We start from the raw sequence: 20,279 nt of genomic DNA, 5'->3' as shown, positions 1-20,279 counted from the left end.
TCTGTTGCTCTGGGTGAGATGCCTGCTGGGGTGTCCCATTCCTTCCTGGGTGTCCCTGCTGGGAGAACCACCTGTAAGGCTGTCCAAGCTCCAGGTAAAGTCTTCTCCCAGTCCCAGGAGTAACCACTTGCATCACTCCCACATTCAGGGATAGGAACTCCTATGGTAATACTGCCTAGAAACATAAAATAATTACTGGTGGAAGGGATCTCTAGAGATCATCTGTTCCAAACCGTTGTCCAAACTGGACTTTTATCTTCTTTCCTAATAATTTCTGAAAGGTTAGCATCCTTTTTATGATCCACTAGGATAAAAAATGTTTTAAAAAGGACTCAAGACACAGGGTAAAATGACCACAGTGTACTTTATTTAATGATTTTGGTACCTTGTGTTGCAATAAAATAAAAAAAAATCTACAAAATCCAAATATATAAAATTTTCAAGTTTCCCTTTTAAGTTTTACAAGAAAAATCAAGTTGTAACCAAGGAAATTTGTTAGTATGAAGCACTACTTTCAACTTCATTTCATCACAAATTGCAACTTACTTAACAGACCAAAATAACTATGGTACTGCAGTACACCAATTACTTCACACACTGTGTTCTTTACTATAGCACATGTAACCTCCACCACGGGAGGCAGCGGTCTCTAGCCAATAAAGACACTCTTCACAATCTGAACTCTAAAGGAATGTTTGTATACATGGATTCAGAATATATATATTTACAGGAAGATTTCTTTTTCTTTTTCTTTTTTTTTAATAACTATTTCGATTCTTCATTTCAAATAAAATACCAAATACATTTTTACAATGTTTACAAGTCAAAGCACAAAGTTCTGCAATGATTATCATTCACCTGTAGTCACTGTGCTTGTACTGGGGCCGGGGGGAGGGGGTATCTACACTGTTCCATAAGCACAAATGTGATCTGCCATCACTTTATTTCTGTAGTGGTGACTGAGGAGTATAAGCACAGTAACAATTCTTTTAGCACAATCAGTGTATAATGCAACAGTTTACAACAGACAACTGAGAAACTATTGGTCCACTCTGTTCAATTTGCTGTTTATCTGCCAACTGTTATATTAGTCTTTGCCACATAAATTGTGTACAAGAGAAGAATTAAATAACACAACTTGAATAGGAAAGAGCATACATTTTTAAGGCAAATTAATAAGCAGCTTATGGTGGTTATTTTGTTAAACTATACCCCAACATAACCTAAAAATAAAATGTATGTTCTGCAACTGTCAATAATTATGTCTTCTTAAACTGATCTCCTCTATAAATTGATCAACATGGCTTTGAACCTGGTTATTCAAAATTGAAATAATTCCTCCCCCCAAATCCCCAAATATAGAAAGTGCATGACTTCATATGCGCCAAAACAAAACAAAAGGCAGCTGAGGTAGTTAGATGTAAAATGTATTTATGAAAAATAACTGAAAAACGAAAACAAGGACATATACAGTAAAAACCCACTCATTTGGAATTAATTTTTTATCAGGCAACAACTTAAAGCAGGAAAATTTATGACTTCTGAAAAAAAAGTGGTAATAACATACGAATGAAAACAGAATATACTATTGGAATTTTAATTTCAAGTATTTGAGTGTGTTTGCATGTGCATTTTTTTACAGGCTTTGTATAGTATTAGGAAGTCATTTACTTTTTATCAGGCATCACATGAGATCTGGTTGACCTCTGGGAATGAAGCTCCTGGAAGGTAGGAATGTACTGTGAGTGCCTGAAGGTGGTATGCCACGACGTGTGCCTGGAAGCACCACCATCTCACCTCGGGTGAAATTCTATACACCCATTCTCTGCTGAGCTCACCTGAGAGTGACAGGGCCAGGCATCTGCACCTGTGCTTCCTGGGGAACAACTGGGTGGATGTCCTGGGAGCCCGCCTGGGATGCACCCACACGCCTGGATCCGTGCAGGATGCGCCCATGTGGTGGGAATCCCGCACATAATATTCCTACAGAGCTGGTGCGTACACACCTAACCCAGGCAGTGACCCTGTGCACCAAAGGGAGGATCAGCTTCCACTCTGGAGCACAGTCCCAGCTCCTCATGGGCCTTCCTGCCTGTGCCCAGCACCATTGCATTTCAGCTCTCACAGGGACCTTTGCTCATCTGGAGAGGGGGACAGTGCTACCACTGTGGCAGACAGGACAGTCTCCAATAAAGTGTTTGCTTGAGTCCACTGAGGATGAATTGGGATTTTGGCTCACATCATGGTCCCAGAGCTCCACCAACAGCCCCTGGCACAGGGGCAGATCCAGCTTTCCCTTCCATTCCTGTCTAGAAAGACAAGCACGCAGATCTCTTTAATGAAATGTCCAAATGGAGTGCGCAGGTGCATGGAAAGTCTTCAAGCTCTGGGAATGAAATTCACAAAAAAACTGCCTACTTGTAGGAGACAGACCAATTTGGAGATGTCTTCAGTAACAACTCAAAACCATCACATAACGAAATGTGCAATGTGCTGGCTCTTCTGAGCCCTACTGTTAGACCCCTCTGCTGATGGCCACAACATGGGTGTGCCCAATTTACTGTCATGAATTCTGCACCTGGCTTGAAGAGCATCACAGCAGTGAGCATCACAAACTGAAATAGTTCTGATGTGAGTGGTTTTCCTTTTTTTTTATTGGCCTGTGAAAAAGTGTGATATGTACTTCTGAACTGTGTGCATATGACATCTTTTATTCTTATTTTCTATTAAACAAGGAAATCCTGAAGCCCTTTCTTTCCTCTTTTTTTTTCCTTTAATTGTATCCTTCTAATCTTACTGTATTGTAAAAATGATTTTCAAAAGTGAAGTGTGATTTTGGCCAACTTAGTCTCTGGCAAGCCAAAATGAGGAGTTACTAATGTTCACAGAGTGCTGAATATATGTACTATGGTGGCAGAGATGATAAAGGCCAATTACTCTTGGACATCCTCCACATCATGGCCTTTTAATTTTTCCTACTAGAACTAGATGGAAAACTAGAGAACTGGACTGTGAGATTTCTTGATGTGGCATGATATTTTAGCTTTCTTCAAAAATTTTGTCAGGGATTTCTGCTCAGTTGCTCAGATTGTTTCAGCACAAGAGGGAGCTTGTCAGAGAAGTCAAGGGTTTATAATTTTATGCAAACCTAAGCAGAAAAAGATGCTCTGATTTTAAAGAGGGGAGAAATATTTTTTCAGGTCTGATTTCATAAAACAAAAAGATGCTAAAGGCACGCTTTTGCAATGGATGTAAAAATCATTTTTCTGCATGTGAAACAACAGAAAACAATCCTCTACAGCCCAGGGAATCCAGCTCGGTGTTTCAGTGTGTTGGCATTGTGAGTACTTGACACATGTAGACATCCTCTGCACTGTGTCAGTACTTTTATTTGCCACATTTCCTTTCAAAATACAAATAATATTTCCAAGTCTCAGTACTCACAACCAACATTTGCCCCAAGAAGCAGCAGTCCCCCCTCCCATCACCAATTCAGTTGTGTCACTGGTAGCCATTGGAAACTGGAAGAGAAGAGGATCTACCTGCACCTGCCTCATCCCTGTCCTTGTGCCAGTGAGCAGTAAAGAATGAAGTTAAATCTGTCAGGATCCAAATGCTAGATCCATTTTCAGGGATTTCAGTGGTGAAGAATGACAGGCAAGAACATGGAGGGCTGGATAGCAGGCTGGGTAGAAAACAGGACTCTTGCCTGAGCTTAGGATAAAATTTCACTTACCAAGATTTTCCCTGGTGACATGGACTTCACAGAAAGTTGTAGATTTGTCTTGAAACTGAAATTGAAATATATATCTCAAGTGACAGTTTTTATTTCATAGGAAATATTGTAATATAATTAATGTATTCACAAACTATCTGAAAATTTAAACAGACATTTTAATTTATCCTGGAATCCAGTGAGGTATCTTGGCCTCATCCAGTAACTAAAGGAATTGGAAGACATAGAAATGCTTAAGTAGTATTAGTTTATTTCCAGTAAACTAAATTTTTTTAATATAAAGCCTGATATTTCTTCCTCAGACATTTTCAGCTTAGTCAGATCAGTATTAAGTGCACAAAGACTGAAAATTTCACTTGGCAGTAAAGTTCATGTGCACTGCAAAATAGCTACTGAAGAGATTCTTTAAAAAATAAATTTCACTTAGACTGGTGTTGCAAAATTTAAGAGCAAAATGCCCATGTGCTTTCTCCTGGGGCTTATTGGACTCCACTAAAGTTATAAGAAAGTTATTCATTTTCTGTGGTGGACCTTCAGGGAGGCCCTTTATGATTATAAACTGTCTGTAATCAAAGCAGTATGATAAATGCTTCTGTCCAGAGCATTGGTGTAAGTATGTCTTATTGATGTGCACCAGGCAAAGTTTCTCCATTTGTCTTCTAAGAATGTATTTTGGTTTGTTTGGGTTTTTTTTTTTGGTTTTTTTTTTTTTTCTTGCTTAGCTTTTTTTTTTTCTTGCTTAGAAGATGATTTTGTAAGCACAGTTGTTATCAAGTCTGTCTTTTAGGATAATTTGCCTCATGTGAAATTGCTTTGGAAGGCTCCCTTGTTTTACTAACAGCCTAGAAACACTTTTGCACATTTCCCCAAACCAAATCAAATCCACCAGTCAACCTGAAAACAGACTTGGAGTTCTGTATATTAAGAAATGGAGGGTGGAAGAACACACAAATTAGTTAACCTTATCTGAATATAAATTTTGCTGTAATGAATGGATAATATGCTCTTTTTAATTATTACTGGGTTAATTAATATATTTTGTCGGAATCCATTTGAAATATTCAATGTGAATTAACTGAAACGCTCCTTGCACACTGCAAATTTCAAGAGAACAATGAATGCTGAGAAAGAATGATTAAAAGTTGGGGGTCTCATTTTATTTTCTTTTCTTTTCTTTTCTTTTCTTTTCTTTTCTTTTCTTTTCTTTTCTTTTCTTTTCTTTTCTTTTCTCTTCTTTTCTCTTCTTTTCTCTTCTTTTCTCTTCTTTTCTTTTCATACAAGAAGATTGCAGAGAGCTGCACAAAGTTTCAAAGCTTAGCTGTACTCTGGAAAATTGCTATAAAACCAGTATGGTAATGAACTGTGTTTATTGCATCCCAGAGGGAACCATTTCCAAATGAACTCGGCTTACAGTGAGAAGATGAATCTCCCATTTGCTGATGCCACAGGTCAAATCCAGAAGCCAGACTGGGTTTTACTTGGCTCTGCAGCATGTGAAATAACAGTTGTTAAGTTAACATGTGATTAAAGAGGCAGGTGAGCAAGCATGGGAAGGACAACAGAGACGGCTGCCCCTGTTGAGACCATCTCCTACACAGAGTGGCACCTGCAGGAAAATACAGTGATTCTCATTTGTTAGGATAAACATTAGCTTGTTAACAATACAGAACTTGGAGAAGAGACAGCAAAATATCTGTCCCCTCAAGCAGAACAAATTACACAGGGGACAGTTTCTGCCCTTGAGAATCAATGGGAATTGATTTAAAGGAACTGCAGTCCTGGTAAGGAAGAACTGTGGTGGAATGGCAGATCCTTGTTTGCTAATCCAGCATGATCCCTGTTACAGGCTGTTCTGTGAGTCAGAAATTACCTCAGAAACAAAGATACTGATTTTTAGGTTGCTATCGGCACATACTAAGGCTGTGGAATGATGAAGTAAAATCAGCTAACCTGAAGTAAAATCAAGTTATGACAGCTGTCTTTAATAAAATTCCTGCTTTGCAATTGAGAAAATTACTCCAGTGTTTTCATTTTTAAGCCAGATTTCCATCTTAACTATAGAAGTTACCCCATAGCCAGGTGTTATGCAAAGGAATTTTTGAGTTTCATACCATGACATGAGAAAAGAAAGTTTCTTAGATAACCTGAGCATTGCCTTTTCTCATTGGTGAGGTTTGCATATGAGACTCATACACACAAGAAAAAAATGGAAGCAAGGAAGAACATCAGAACAGTATCTAGTAAACTTTGTCAACCTTTGAGTAAATCTTTGAAGAAAACAGATCTGTCGTGATATCCTACACTTACAGACCATGCATGAGGTTACAGATAAGTCCACAGTGTTTTCTACTGAAACCAGGATGAGTGTTTCTGCTACTAAACAAAGAAGAATGGATGATAACTGGAAATCTTTCAGCAGTAATTTCCATAAGGAGCTGAGTGACAGAATACCTGAGCATGAACAAATGCTATGAAAGGCTCACCCACTCTAAAGCTTCACGGCTCTTTCCTAATTATAAGGCTTCTGCCATATCTACTGATTTCCATTTTCTCTAATTTTTTTCCAGTTCTAAGCCTTTTCACTGTCCCATGCATGTGTTCCTCAGCTGTGCATGAGGAAGTGGATGTGAGGACTATTAGCAATACAGGAACATGCACCTGCAAATCCACAATTTGCTCATGGATATACTGTGTGAGAAATTGAGAGCATGAGAAAATGCAGAACCAGTTGAGCAACCAAACCTATGATACTTCAGATACAGAAAAGACCATCTTTTGAGCCTATTTTACACCTTATATTTCTTGTGGAAGCCATATGAGATTTATGTTCCATAAAGAAGGCAATAAGGTTCTCTGACCCATAATCTATTGTAAAGATCTGTCATTTCTAAATCTAACCATCACTGACATAACTGCCATACAAAGCCCTTGTCTCCCAGGCCTTAGTTTGAGACACTTTTGTGTCTTATTGCTAATAAACAACTCCTGTCAAGAGCAACAAAGTCATATCTAAGAAGTATCTTTTACTGTCTCCCTGTGTGTTTCAGTTAGTTTGTAACACATAAAGAATTTTCTCAGTCGACCTCTTTCCCCGAGGAGAAAGTAATCGCACCATAAATAGTGTTTTGGCATCAAGGTTGTTGATTTGAGTTTTGGGTTTTTTGTTTGTGTTTTTTTGTTTGGTTGGTTTTTTGCTGTTAAAATACTCTGCTCCTCCTTTTATCCACTGAAACAGCAGGGGCTGCTTTTCCACAGTGTTTCACAAACATCTCTCAATCTTGACCAGAGGAATCATCCTTTTGCTTTTGTGTCTCTTTGATCTCTGGCCTCCTTGCTAAGGTCACTAGAGGAGAGGCTTCCACGATAAAATCTGTGTACAGATTACTCACATGTGTGCCCTGTGCAGCCTGACTGGAGGGGGCTGAAAATCATCCCACCTGAAAATTCTGTATCAGGAGGGTCCCAAGCCAGAGATCTTGCTGAGTCCCATGTTGCCATAATTGTGTTCCTACAAGGGTTAAGTTAAATATTAAACCACCCACTCATTCTTGCTGATTTTTATAAAACTGCAACTGTGCTAAGCTACACTGTTTCTGATGATGAGAAAAAATTAAGTGCTTTGCTAATCACAAGCCTTCAGATACCTCTGTAAGCAGCATAGTTTATTTTTTTAACCTTCTACTTCATGTCAAAGTAGCTAAAATCCAACTGTGTGTTAAAAGCAGTGAAAACCAGCATTTTCTTCATTCATTCCCCCAGTTCTTACTGCTGTTGCTAAATGTAGTATGTTCTTTGTTACTGTAATTTGTTGAGGATAAAAAGTACAAAAATCAGTACAATCACCTCAAAAATGAAATTTTACTGCTGCTGGATAGAATAACTTTTTGACTGACAAGATGAATAAATGACTAGAAGGAAATTTGGCCAGTTTCACACTGATGGTAACTAAAGATGGCTCAACCCTAGCGATATTCTTTAAAATACAACTCCTTGCATACATGAAATGAATCAAACAGATAAATGTTCCACAAGATTAGTTATGAAAGTTTAGCTAGGATGAATTTACTAAGGTTACATTTCTTCTAGATCTCCCTTTCCAGTGTGGGGACTTCACTGAACACAGCTAACAATGCTTTTTTTTCCTTTTTTTCTCCTGAACTGATTAATGTTTGCTCACAGGACTTTGATTACTGTATTACAAGCCACACATTTGCAAGATTAAAAATGTCTGTTGAATTAATTAGCTGCAAATCAACCGAGGCGCAACTCGACAAGTTCTAAGCAGTTCCAATAAAATAAAAAAGAAGGAATCGATAGCAACCACAAATACATGACAATATGCTGGCACTTTGTGGCTATAAATAGTGGCAGCTGCCCTCTCTGCTGACAAAGGAAGACTTTTCATTGTCTATACAGTGCTATCTAAAGGCGAAATCCTGTCCAGATTGGTGTGGCAGTCTCACCGACAGCTCAAATGTCCTCGGTGAAATATGTTCCATGGGCCAGTCCAATGGCCCAGAGAGAACTGGAGCTGGAAACAAGCTGCCTGCTTTGTCTTCCCTTTGAGCCAGATTGAGCACCACAGTGCAGGTGCCAGGAGTGATCCCAGCACATGTGGATGCTGGCTGACAGGAGAATGATGTGTGTCCCAAAGTGGAAATTCAGGGAATGATGCTGAAAGTCATTAGTGACTACTTTTGAACTCTTCCTCTGTAGTTACTGCCATTATCTCACCCAGTCATGACAATTTTAGATCTCTCTGACCATGTAACAGGTCCCCTTGCAAACTTACTAGTTTTTTCAAACATTATCCTTAGTGCTGAATGGTGACACAGGTCAGGAACTCTAGACATGTATCTGAACTTCAGAGAAGGAAGAGCCTTCACTGGCTAGCAGTCTCTTCCTCAGCTGCACAAAATTTAAAACTAATTCTCATCAAATATTTTCTGGGAAACAGTCTGGGATTGACACATAGTAATGCAGAACATATTGAAAAAAGCATCAGTGGTTAGAATTTCAGAAATAGTTAATGCATATGCATGGTACATTTAAATTGAGTATCATTTTCAAGTACATGCATTTGAAATTTATCTTAGTTACATAACCTGTGCAAGAGCCAGTCTTTCCTTCCAACAGCTTGCATCAGGACACTGCATATGTGTTGGATAACAAACCCAATTAGCATTCTTCAGTCAAAATGCAAGTAAACCATCCTAATTATTGCAGGTTATTTCCTTCATAAGCTACTGAAAATGATAACTGATACTGAAACAAATACAACCAACATTACATTACATGAAACAAAAGTTTAATTGATCCCTTTGCCATTTTTCTATATGATTATTTTTTTCCTTAAGAAAATGTGATAAATCCTTTTTTATTTTACACAAGTGTCCCTGCTCTATTCTTTTACCAAAATATTTAAGATACAAAATATAGCATTAGACATATTTTCTCCATAATTTTTTCTTAAAGTGCTGGCACACTAAATCACAAGGTTGTTTCCAATAATGACTAGAATTTATTTTCCAATAATATAATTCTCTATTTTGCAATTGCCACTTGGATATCCTTGATGACAATGTTCCTGATCCTTTTTTTGTTTTAGGCTTAAGATTGAAATGAATTGTAAGATTGAATCCTAATAGAATCTCAGGACTCACTGTCGTGCGTATACACAAACACACACACACATGCACGCACACATATATATATATACACACATGTTATATATATATATTTAGATAGATAGATAGATAGATATAAATAATGCATTTGAAACTGTAAATTTGCTCCCAAGCATAAGATAAGGTCCTACTGATTTCACTATGATAAAACTGAACACTTCTACATAGAGTATTCATTATAGTGTGCTGTGTACACTGAATGCCTTGCATTCACCGCAGCCTGGGCAATTTGCACACAACTGTGGTCCAGATGTACTGTCCAGAGAAACCATGTCTGCTCCACATGCTTTGCTGGATTGCACAGAGCCTGTTTGCCTTTTGCTCAGCCCAAACTGATCTTTGTTTGGCAAAGTAGCTGGCATCTTAAAATGTATGAAACTTGGGCTCAGGGAGCTACAGATAAGCTACAAGTGTAGCTCTGGTGTCCATACAAAGTCTGGCTGAGCTCCAAGGAAAGACCACATGAACGCGGCCAGAACAGCACACAGTGCATTAATAGATCTGTTTCAAGGCAGCATGTAGAGATTCAGGCTTTGTCACAGTGCTAACCATGTTCATACGGCTTTTGGTCAGGTTGGAAGGTGAACAAAGTGATTTTTGCTTCTGCCCCAGATGTTTACTGCAGACATCACTCTGGCCAGGTGTAGGCAATGGCACTGAATGTGCTCAGCAATTTCAGAGTCCTCAATACTAAAGGAACTGAACACATCAAAATACTAGAAGTATGTCTACACTGTACATGTCTTGTGCATTTGTATGTCCACATTTACATTTTCCACAAAGAGGAAGAACAGTTCAAAATATGAGGCAGAGAGCATTGCCCTTCTCATCACCAGCGTGCAGCCCTATATCCCTCCCCTGAGAGATAGCAGCTAAAGATATGAATCATTGCTAGCTGAAGAGATCACTGTACCTGGCTCTCCCCTTGGTCTCTGCCAACCACCAATTTGCTGCTGAGTATTTCAGTGCAAAGCTCCATCTGACAGCACCACAGAGGACCCAGTTCTTTCAGGTAAAATGAGCAGGACAATACCTGCTCAGAGGACCCTGGTAGGCTTAGGTGGGAGACAGCAGCTGAGCTAACCTTGTGCTGCGAAGACCAAGGTATATCTGACCAAGTCCAGGAGGTAAATTTTAGGTCCTTGAACATCTGGCATTAAAAATATTCAGGAGCTCCCAGTTAGTGGAGTTTTGAGGAGCAGTACGAGCCTGAGACCCCGACGTGCCTGCGCCGACCTCTGCCCCTGCGCTGCCATGGGCTGGGTGTCTGGTCCCCAAGTGGTGTGGCTTTCATCCAGCCCATGCACGTGGTTTTCCTCTCTTTTGTGAGCTCTTTGGTGCATGAGGTGGGGAGGAAAGTGCTGGACTATGAGCAGGCCTTGCCCTGAGCAGACTTGTAGCACACAAACACAGTCCATGCCTTGCCTTAGTGCTGTGTTATGTCTCTGCAGGCTCTCCTGGACATTCAACTAGCAGCTTTTTTACCTTGAAGAAATCACTCAGCCGTGAAATTCTGTTTTGCAGTACTGTTACACACTAGGTGGCTGAGTGGACACACCTATTTCATGCTAAAAATGCTTTTGTGAGGTTTAGTTCAGTGCAAAAAACTACCCCAAACTCAATGCTTTGTTAAAAGGATGTGGATTCTCCTATAGCAGAACAGATCTTGTGCAGAAAAGCTGCTAGCATTCCTAGAGCTGCAGCATGCCAGAAGCAATTGTTTCCAAAGTTATCTGAAATAAGAGGCTGAAACCTACAGATAGAGTAAACTTACAGCAGTCATATCTTTTTTTTCTGTGTATGTTGCATTTTGTTGCATTGACAAATCTATTACATTTTAAAATTTATTTCAACCATTCATTGAAGTGAGATTTTTGGTTACACTTTAAAGTTCCTTGGCTGATTTTATTTTATGCTGCCTTGCATGTAGAAGTTGAGATTTGATCCTTCTATTAGTTGGTCACTTATATCACAATTTATTGTAAATCTCTCTCAATGAATATAGCAACTATATGTAAAAGTCTGTTGTAATTATACACAAGCTTCTGTTTGACTTCTCTGGTTCATGCAAATCACCCCATAAGTGTGCTGAAGAGGACTTTTTGCCCTGTATCTTGCATATCTGTTGTCTTTACCCCAGGATTCAGAGTAGGCACACAGTTTACTAATGGGTGTGTGAAGATCCTCTGCATAAGAACGAAATGCTAAACATTTAGAGCAAAATGTAAGTACAGGAGCCAAGCTTACACAGAAAAAGTTCCTTTTAATGAATGTACTGGTCAGGAATTGGCTTTTGTAAGAATCACTGGAAATGACTGGTTTCAGGGACATTTTTCAAAGATTTCTTAAAAGGATCACAAAAGAGCAACTCAGTCAAAGCAGGTATAATCTTGAATGTTTGAACTAAAAATGAAATAAGAAGAAATCTTTGATTCATGCTGAGTCAGCACTAAGTTTAGTGTAGGTATTTCAGGCTGAGCCAAGTGCCATGCAGGCTTTTTGGCATTAAGCAAACCTCCAGCTAAGTTCAGTTTGGAGTGAAGAGGTGAAGACTTCCACTACCATGGTCTGAATTCATGTTGTTCACTCTACGTCAGGACATGATTTTAACATATTCATACCAGTGAAGAAATCTCACCAAAATTCTAAACTGAGATAAAATAAAGGGTGCCAGGGGACTCGTGTTAAAACAGCTTTGTAAATGATGTCTTAATCAGTGACACCATTCCCTTAACTTTGCATGAACAAGGCCTTGTAATGTTACCTCTGTCTCTCCTGTAATGAAATCTGCTCACACCAGATGTGAGAAATCATCTCAGAAGCAGATCACTCAGCAATTTGCAGCCAAGTGAAAATGATGGCAGAATCTGTTTTAAAAAATCACTACAGGGCAGTAATCTGTTGTGTCATTTTTTTTTATTCCCAGATTTAAAAGAATCTGCTCTCATTTTGCATTTTATCTCTTTTATCAGAATAAGAAGGAATGGTTCAATGCTGTAACGAAAAGACATAGTCCTATAAACAATTAAGTGAGGATTTTATAGCTTAATGTCTCTGGTACACAAATGGCTGTTTGCCACTTAGTCCATTTGGCTTTCTGGTGAGAGCATGGGCTCTATGTGAGCTAGTATAATTGCTACAAGTAGTGAAATTAAATGGCTTATTGTGTATTTAAACAATTCTTCCAATGTCCTGCATTGTTACACTGCAAAATTATCAATTGTGGTGTTGGGCTTGTAGATTTATGGACAAGTGTTATCCTTAACTTCATCACACACATCTTGTAGGGGTTTATCTTACACAGGCTGGTTTAGATGGATGCACAGATGCAATTTATTCTGTTTCCCACCATGCACAGGAGTGAGAGAGGCAGCAGTAGGACCCCAGGAATCTGCTGAAGTCTTTTCCTTGGCATTGTGCAGGCAGTGCAGGGGGTGCAGAGTAAATCACAGCATCTCAGTCACTCTGGATTGCACTGTTCAGGCAGGGAGCAGAGAAAGGGCAGGGGCTTTGGAAGCTGAATCACTGGCAGACCCAAATAAAACTCAGTACGGTGCCACTTTTAAGGCTCCTTAGGAATGATATGATAAAATCACATACACTTCAAACTCATTTAATTTGTGTTCTAAAAACCCCAACAGTCTAGTTGTGAATATTTTGCTGGCCAATAAAAAGTAAATGAACATATTGCATGACTGGGAGTCCCTTTCCAAATAAAGCAGCACTTCTACTTTTAGTACCACTTATGAATTGCTCTTTTGGGGAGATAATGATGTATTGGAAAGACCTTCATATGTTTTAAACTAATACAGGTTTAATAGCTATTCACCACATATTAAAAATTAAATCGACAATAAGATTATGATTTTTCTCCTCTGCTTAAAAGTTTACAAAATCAGGCAGATGAGACCTAGCATTAAATTTTAGGAGGAAAATTTTTTCCAATTTTATAAAAACTAATTAATACAAAATTTGTTGGTTTGACAATGAAAATATTGTATATATGCCATTAAGTCCATATAACCCAAACAAAGAAACATTGTTCTGTCACAAGAAGCATATTTAAACTGACATAAACAAAACTGGAAATTAGTATTTTCATTATTAAGTATGCATGGAAAGAAAGTATTGCACATATTTGTAAAGAATTTTTTAAGAAAAATTATCCCATACAGAATAAAGAGCTTTTAAAATAAGTAAAAAGTTTTCTCTTACATTTTCTTACATGTTTTCTGAATGAACATGGGTATACATTACCTTTATTTAATTATTGATAGCAGTTCAATTGTCTTTTCTGCAACAGACAAATCCACAATTCTCAAAATTTTAGGATCAAGTTTTTGACCAGATAAATTACCATTAAGTCTGCTGCTAAGTTAGTTTGGTTCATTAGAACAATGCTCCCATAAATCTTACTGCTAACAAATAGATGTGATTGCTTTTCTTTGCCTGAATGTAAATATGAAAATATGAGCTTTTCTATTTTCCTGTATTCTGCTGTGAAATTCAAAAGGCATGTTGTTTTCATTATTTGAAAAACAAAAGTCCTTTTTTAAATTTTATTTTTGCTATTGGTGTCTCAGTTGAACTTTATTGATTTTAGAACTGTCTGTGGCAAAAGGAAGAGTGCATATTGATTATTAACTGTCCATAAGGCCATAATGGAATTTCAGCATGGACTATGTTTATTCTTGGCAATTTCTATTAAAAATTCTTACAGCTTTTAATGTGACGACTCACAGCAATGCAAATTAGGAAACTGTCCATGCAGCCCTCAGAGTGTTTAGATTTCAGTCACGGCCCTCTTCTCAGTGCAGGTGACACTGATGGTATGATTGTAAGAGAGCAAGATTTTGGAGAACAAATTTTGACTTGGTGCATAAGGACTTCTACCCCTGCCTCAAACTGCCAGATTGAATTCTGAGGACAAGGTGTGTATATATAGTGCTGCATACATATAAATATATGTACACAAACACACACATATATGTCACTCTGCACTCACACCCTGCAGGAGTTTCCTTAAGATAAACATTTTTGCAAACATTAGTTTAAGAAATTAAAAATGCTGTGAGCGTAAAGAAAATAAATGCTAGGTATGAAAAACCACATGGATAAATAACATCTCTGCGTCCTTCCTTCCAAAATCAAATAAAAGCAAGTCAAGCAAACTCATCCCAAACCTTCTTCAGAAACCTTGTAATGCAAGCACCTTAACCCTTTAAATTCCATACAAAGCAACTTTTCTTCAGTTCTGTAAGCCTGGTCAAAGGGCTCACAGCTCTGAGGAAGAGCGAGAGGATGAGGATGAGAGGGACCTCAGGAGAGGCAGAGCCTCGCTGGCAGCAGCAATGCTGCCCTTCTCCCCAGGAGCTGCTGGTGGGAGACTGAAGCTTGAGAAGGCTGCCCACTGTGCCTCACTCAGGCTTCAATTTCCAAGTTGTTGAAGCAGCAGCAAACACTTCAAACTGTCTCCAAATGAAACCCTCACATCTCGGATCATAAAGCTTACATTTGCCCTCGTTGTAAAGCAAAACAGCAATTCCCTTGCGTGAGCTGGAATTTGATTCTGGAGTGAAGGGTCTATTGAATATGATAGGACAAAGGACTTGCTTCCAAAACCTTTTTTTTTTTTTTTTAGCAGTTCTTGCAGTGTTATATTTTCTGAAAAAACGTGAGTGCTTTTCTCTGAATAATCAGCTGTATCTCCATGAAGAAAAGGGCAATCAATTTGTAAAAAGCTTCAGGTTTGGACTATCAAAGATTTGCTTTATTTAAAAAATTTTTATAGAGCCAGTTGGCAATTGCTTAATTTGAAAATACCTAAGAAACCCCTGAAGCATAGATTTTTTTCTGATTTCTGTAAAGTTCCCTCTGCTTTGCAGAATCCTGCACTTTCACAGGTTTTTGTTTAGAGGAACTAGCCCCAGCAAAGTACAACAGGTATTGAATATCTCACTAATAAAAAAAGTCAACATTAAAAATGGCTAATTGAACGCATACAAATAAACATAGTCTGTGTAACCTTGGCCATTTCATAGTACAAATATTTGTAATAGGAAAGACAGAAATTTACCCAGCAGCATACACAGCAGTGACTACACTGGATATATCTGACAGTCCATTTATCAGGTCTTCTCCATCCTGACAATGCCATTTACAACAGTAACTCTTCAGTTCTGCTTTGCTCTCCTAAAATGGATGGAAATAGTTATAGCAAATTGTTTCTCATGGAATCACTTGGTGTCTTTACAAGCCACTTACATTTGAAGCAGGATCCACAGTTTATAGAGGATTCTAAAAGTACCCATGTAGGCTTTCATATGGCATTACACTGCAAAACAAATCCATAATGTGTGAAAACCAGGTTAATGTCAACCTGCAAAAGCCATTTGATAAAATTCATGGACCAATTCTTAAAATCTAAGCTATAAAGAGAATGAAATGTATTAAAAGATTTGAGGTTTATAAAAAGTAACCTTTTATACCATATTTTTATTTTACAAAAATATTGAAATAATCCATGAGTTTTTCACTCTGCACCAGATTTAAAAAAAATACTATCAAATTTTGACTTGCACCTTTAATGCATCTGAAAGCACCATCAGGGGATACTTTTAACATAAAGTATAATACCTTTAACTAGATTTAGGGAGGTATTTAAAACCCAAAAGCTTGCATCAAAAGCACTCTATTACAAGAGATTCTGATTTTTAGACACGTCTGGACACCAGTCTTGAACAGGCAGAAGATGCTCTTCCACATAACTTGTTTATATTATACTTCAGTGAATATACTTACTAAGAGGTGGCTGAAAGCCTTTAAAAGACATCACTTTCACCTTGAGGGGGGAAAAATCAGAGCTGTCTCTACACATTGAGAGCTCGGTTGGTCTTTCCTGCTTCTTTTTCTGGCTTGTGCCACTTGTTGTGTCCCTCAGGCAATATCAACCTTGCAGTTATACAATGTTTGGCACTAGAAGGGTATGGCATGTCAGTCTCTTGTCACACCTGCATACATTCACACACTGAATCATGCATTCTCAGTCCTGAAACAGAGAAGTTTCAGTGTGTTCAGCTCCTTGTGGTTTCTTCTGAAATATCTGAAAGGGGTCCTCCAAAAAGTTTAGAATATGAAAACTATACTTCTTTGTTCTTTTACTTTTGTATTTTTTTGCAAATTGAACACTGAATCATGATTATCATTTAATGAATATCACTACGTGCTAAAGCTCGTTATTTCTCCTCAAAGCCAGAAGTGAGCTGCATAGAGTTTCTGTTGACAATAATATCAAGAAGTTAAATTGCATTTAAAAAAGATTTTGAAATTCCACAGAAAACAAACAGTTCTGGTAGTGTTAATTTTAATGACCTAGTTAATCAGAATTTAGTTTATTTTCCATTGACAGCCTTATAAACATGATGACATTTCTTTTTAATTAAGAACCATTTTGCAAACCTATTCTAACCTGAATGGTTGATTTATGGGAGTGTTGAAGACTACTAAGCTCCTGTTTTTAGCCCCAGAAAACAGTTTTCCTAACAGCAACACTATGTGCTACAGTTTCGTTATTTTTGAAAAAGTGTGGGTTTTTTTGTTTTTGCCATTGATTATGGAAATAACAATCATTCATTTCTAAAATAAAATGCACTACTGGCTGAAGCTGAAAGCTCTGGTCAGAGCCTTTATATTGGTTTGATTGTAAGTACTGTGCAGTCAGAGATTCATAGCAGTGAGGGGTGGTGGGTGAGTTCCCCCCGCTGATGTAACTGATTTGTATGTGTGGGTCAGGGTTTGGGGGTTTGGGGGTTTTTGATGCTGCTGTACCAGTGTCCTGCAGACAGACTGCACACAGTGGATCAAATGATAATCATGATGATAGCCAGACTAAGAACGCTATAGCTTGCTGCTCTACTTGTAGTACACAGTTTAGTTGTTCCTACAGCCCTACTGTCAACCCTTAATTTGGACTGTAACATTGGAGCTGCTCCAAGCTGTGTTTTTGCTTTGTCTACAATGTGGTTTCATATTCCAAGCGCTCCTGAATAAGGGCATCATCCTTATACTGTAGCCGTGGAGGAGCAGGGGAACATTCAAACGCTAAGATCGCCTTCCTCAGGCTCCTGTCCAACACGTGTCTCTCCCATGCTGGGTACCTGTTCCTGAACAGATCGATTTTAATGACAGACTCCTCAATCCTTGGTGGCCGGGAGGAAGGTGTGGATGGTGCAGTGGGTCTCACCTGAAACACAGGCACACACCCGTCCCTCTCCGCGAATTTCTGATCCCGCTCGCTCGTGACGCTCCGGTTGTTGGAGATGGAGCGCAGGGTGCTCGTGGCCACCTCTGGGGGAAGGGTGAAGGCAGTGGCAGGGTCCTCACAAGCACAGCTTGGTGACTGCCCAAACCTCGGTCCGTTGGGGTGAAAGAAGGCATAGTACATCAGCATAAAAACAATGCCTGTTAAAAAGCTGCTGAACACTACACACAGTGCTGGTATGGCAAATGCATCAGAGATTGGAGGGGCCTTGTACAGATACCAGAGAACGCTCAAGGCGGTGTTTTCTAAAAGGATGACAAAATAGTAAATGAAAAGCCTACAGCGTGTCCTCCCTTCCTTTACGTTGAACCAGCTGAAGATGTAGATTATCCCAACAACCATGTCGAAAACTATCTCCTCCCACTTAGTGATGCAAAACTCTGTCTCGCAGTGAACGATCCAGAAGGTCATGATGCACCAGTGCAGCACGATGAAGATCCCAAAGTACAGCTGGAAAACCGAGGCAAACAGAGCAAAAGTAATGACCCTTGCTGCAATGGTGAAGAAGTGCCAGCAAAACTGGATTATAACAGCCATGTAACTGATGGGCTTCTTGTCATCGCGGGAGTCACGGAGGGCCTTTTGGTAGGAAGCCAAAGCCCAAGCCAGGGATACAAGGGATGCTGCAGCTGTAAGACCTAGGAGGAAACAGGAGATGCAGTTAAGGCATAATTAGTATGTCAGCACTTGGCTGAAAACAGGGAGATCCTTGCTGCTTTAAATATGTTCTCCACCTCTGGCACAATAAAACCTCTTCCCTCTCCTTTACTCAGAGAAACAAACCTCTGCTGCTGAGATTTCACTGCCCAATGCTGGATGCACACAAACAAGAGCAGCTATTAAACCACGCTCTGAAACTCTTCCCTAGCAATCACATATTTGAAACAAGTTAATTAATTCACAACATTGAGCAAGTCAGGAATAGGTGTTTCTGTCAGCTGTTGTGATTGAAGAGGACATACTGTGGTTTATGTTTTCAAGAAAGAATATGAATTTTCTGATTTTGATAAGCCATTAAAGAAACCTAATATAAAGCAACCAAGTCTTTCTAATTAAAATGCCAGCATCATCTACATATACACCAAATCAATGACAATGTGAGCATATATCTATATAAAATCTATTAAAAATAAATTTATGTTACTATTGTTACATCAAAATTTAAGCTGCCTTATTCTTGCTGAGGGAAAAAATTGACCATTTTGATATTTTCACCCTTTTAAAACAGAATTTTAATAAGTAGAAAATGTCAGAACTTACTTTCTTCCATCTGGAAATTACGTTTATTTTTAAAAGGTTGGAATTTTTTACAGAATTAAAATAATGAGTAAAGATGCTCCTAAAGTAGGGGGTGATAAATTTTAATTTATATAGCCATTCTATCTCCAATATATCACAGAACCGTCTGTTAACAAGGCCCTACATGATAATATTTTAGTACAACCTGACAAATAAAGAATTTAAAAGAATTCAATATGAAATTATTTCTCATAAGATTTAAAACATTAGTTTTGTGAAAATACAAAAACTGTAAAACAATTGTTAAAAAACCAGAACTTTTCTTATACTTATTTTAAATGTACATTCTTTTCTCCTCAAGGGAATTTGATTCTTGTCAGTAGGTAAATTTAGGAAAAAAATGCTGCTTTGAAATGAATTTGACTTTTAAACTAATCTGTTGCTTCCAGACACTACCAGAAAAACACCTTACATTCCCATTTCAAAAATGGTATAGATCAGCATAATTATTCAAATGATAAATACTTACATAGCATTCTGGTAGAAATGAATGAATGATAATTCTTCTTTACTAGAAGATTAATTTTTATTTACTTACGCCTTGTATCCAGCTGCTTTGGATGGAAATGGGAATTGCAATTGAAATGCAAAATCCTTGCCTTTCAAGTGTATTTATTATTTATATAAAATTGCAATAAATGTTGTATACAGGGGAAAAACGTATCAAGCATTTTATATTTAAAACTGGTTTACTACCAAAGCTAATTTTACATACAGCTAATGAATGAATTCATAAGTCTCAGGATCCCAGACTGAGAATTTATTCATAGGCCATTTAATGATAATGATGCTTCAGCTTATTCTATTTCTAAGCAGTTCCTTAACTTTGAACTAGTTATTGAAGTAAATCAAACTGGCATGAAGAAAACATTTCTTTTGTCTGCTGTTAAAAGCTGTTTAATCATTTCAACAAGCTTTAGTTCTGGATGCATAGCCAGTATTTTTCTTCCCAATTAAACAGCTTTCTTTAGAATTTAACAATCAAGAATATATTTCTTAAATATTATAAATTTTAAGAAGATGTATTAATAGCAAATATTAAATTTATGCCTAAATGCATGATGCTATTTACTTTGAAAGAAAACAAAAATATTTCTTTTTAAAGAGAAAAAAAGTAAGTTATGGAGATAAAATCTAAACAATTCACTTGGCATAACACACTAAGATCTTGCTCAGTAATTAGTATAGAGAGATTCATTGCTTTCAGAGGGGATTCTGTTTGCCAGTGTTTCTTCCT

The 20,279-nt window shown here is 38.0% G+C and overlaps 1 protein-coding gene across 1 annotated transcript in view; it reads right to left on the bottom strand.

The window, feature by feature from the left end:
• Positions 1-345: 345 nt before the first annotated feature.
• The window catches only part of XKR4 (XK related 4), a 235,561-nt gene continuing 215,627 nt past the window's right edge, over positions 346-20,279 (bottom strand). The window contains exon 3 of the mRNA XM_074551114.1: positions 346-18,381. Within this exon, the coding sequence (XP_074407215.1) occupies positions 17,435-18,381 (947 nt within the window). The 3' untranslated portion in view covers positions 346-17,434. The remainder of the gene's footprint in view (positions 18,382-20,279) is intronic.

Source organism: Zonotrichia albicollis, chromosome 1 (genome assembly GCF_047830755.1).
Source record: "Zonotrichia albicollis isolate bZonAlb1 chromosome 1, bZonAlb1.hap1, whole genome shotgun sequence".
Classification (NCBI taxonomy): Eukaryota; Metazoa; Chordata; class Aves; order Passeriformes; family Passerellidae; genus Zonotrichia; species Zonotrichia albicollis.
This window is presented reverse-complemented; position numbering and strand designations above follow the sequence as displayed.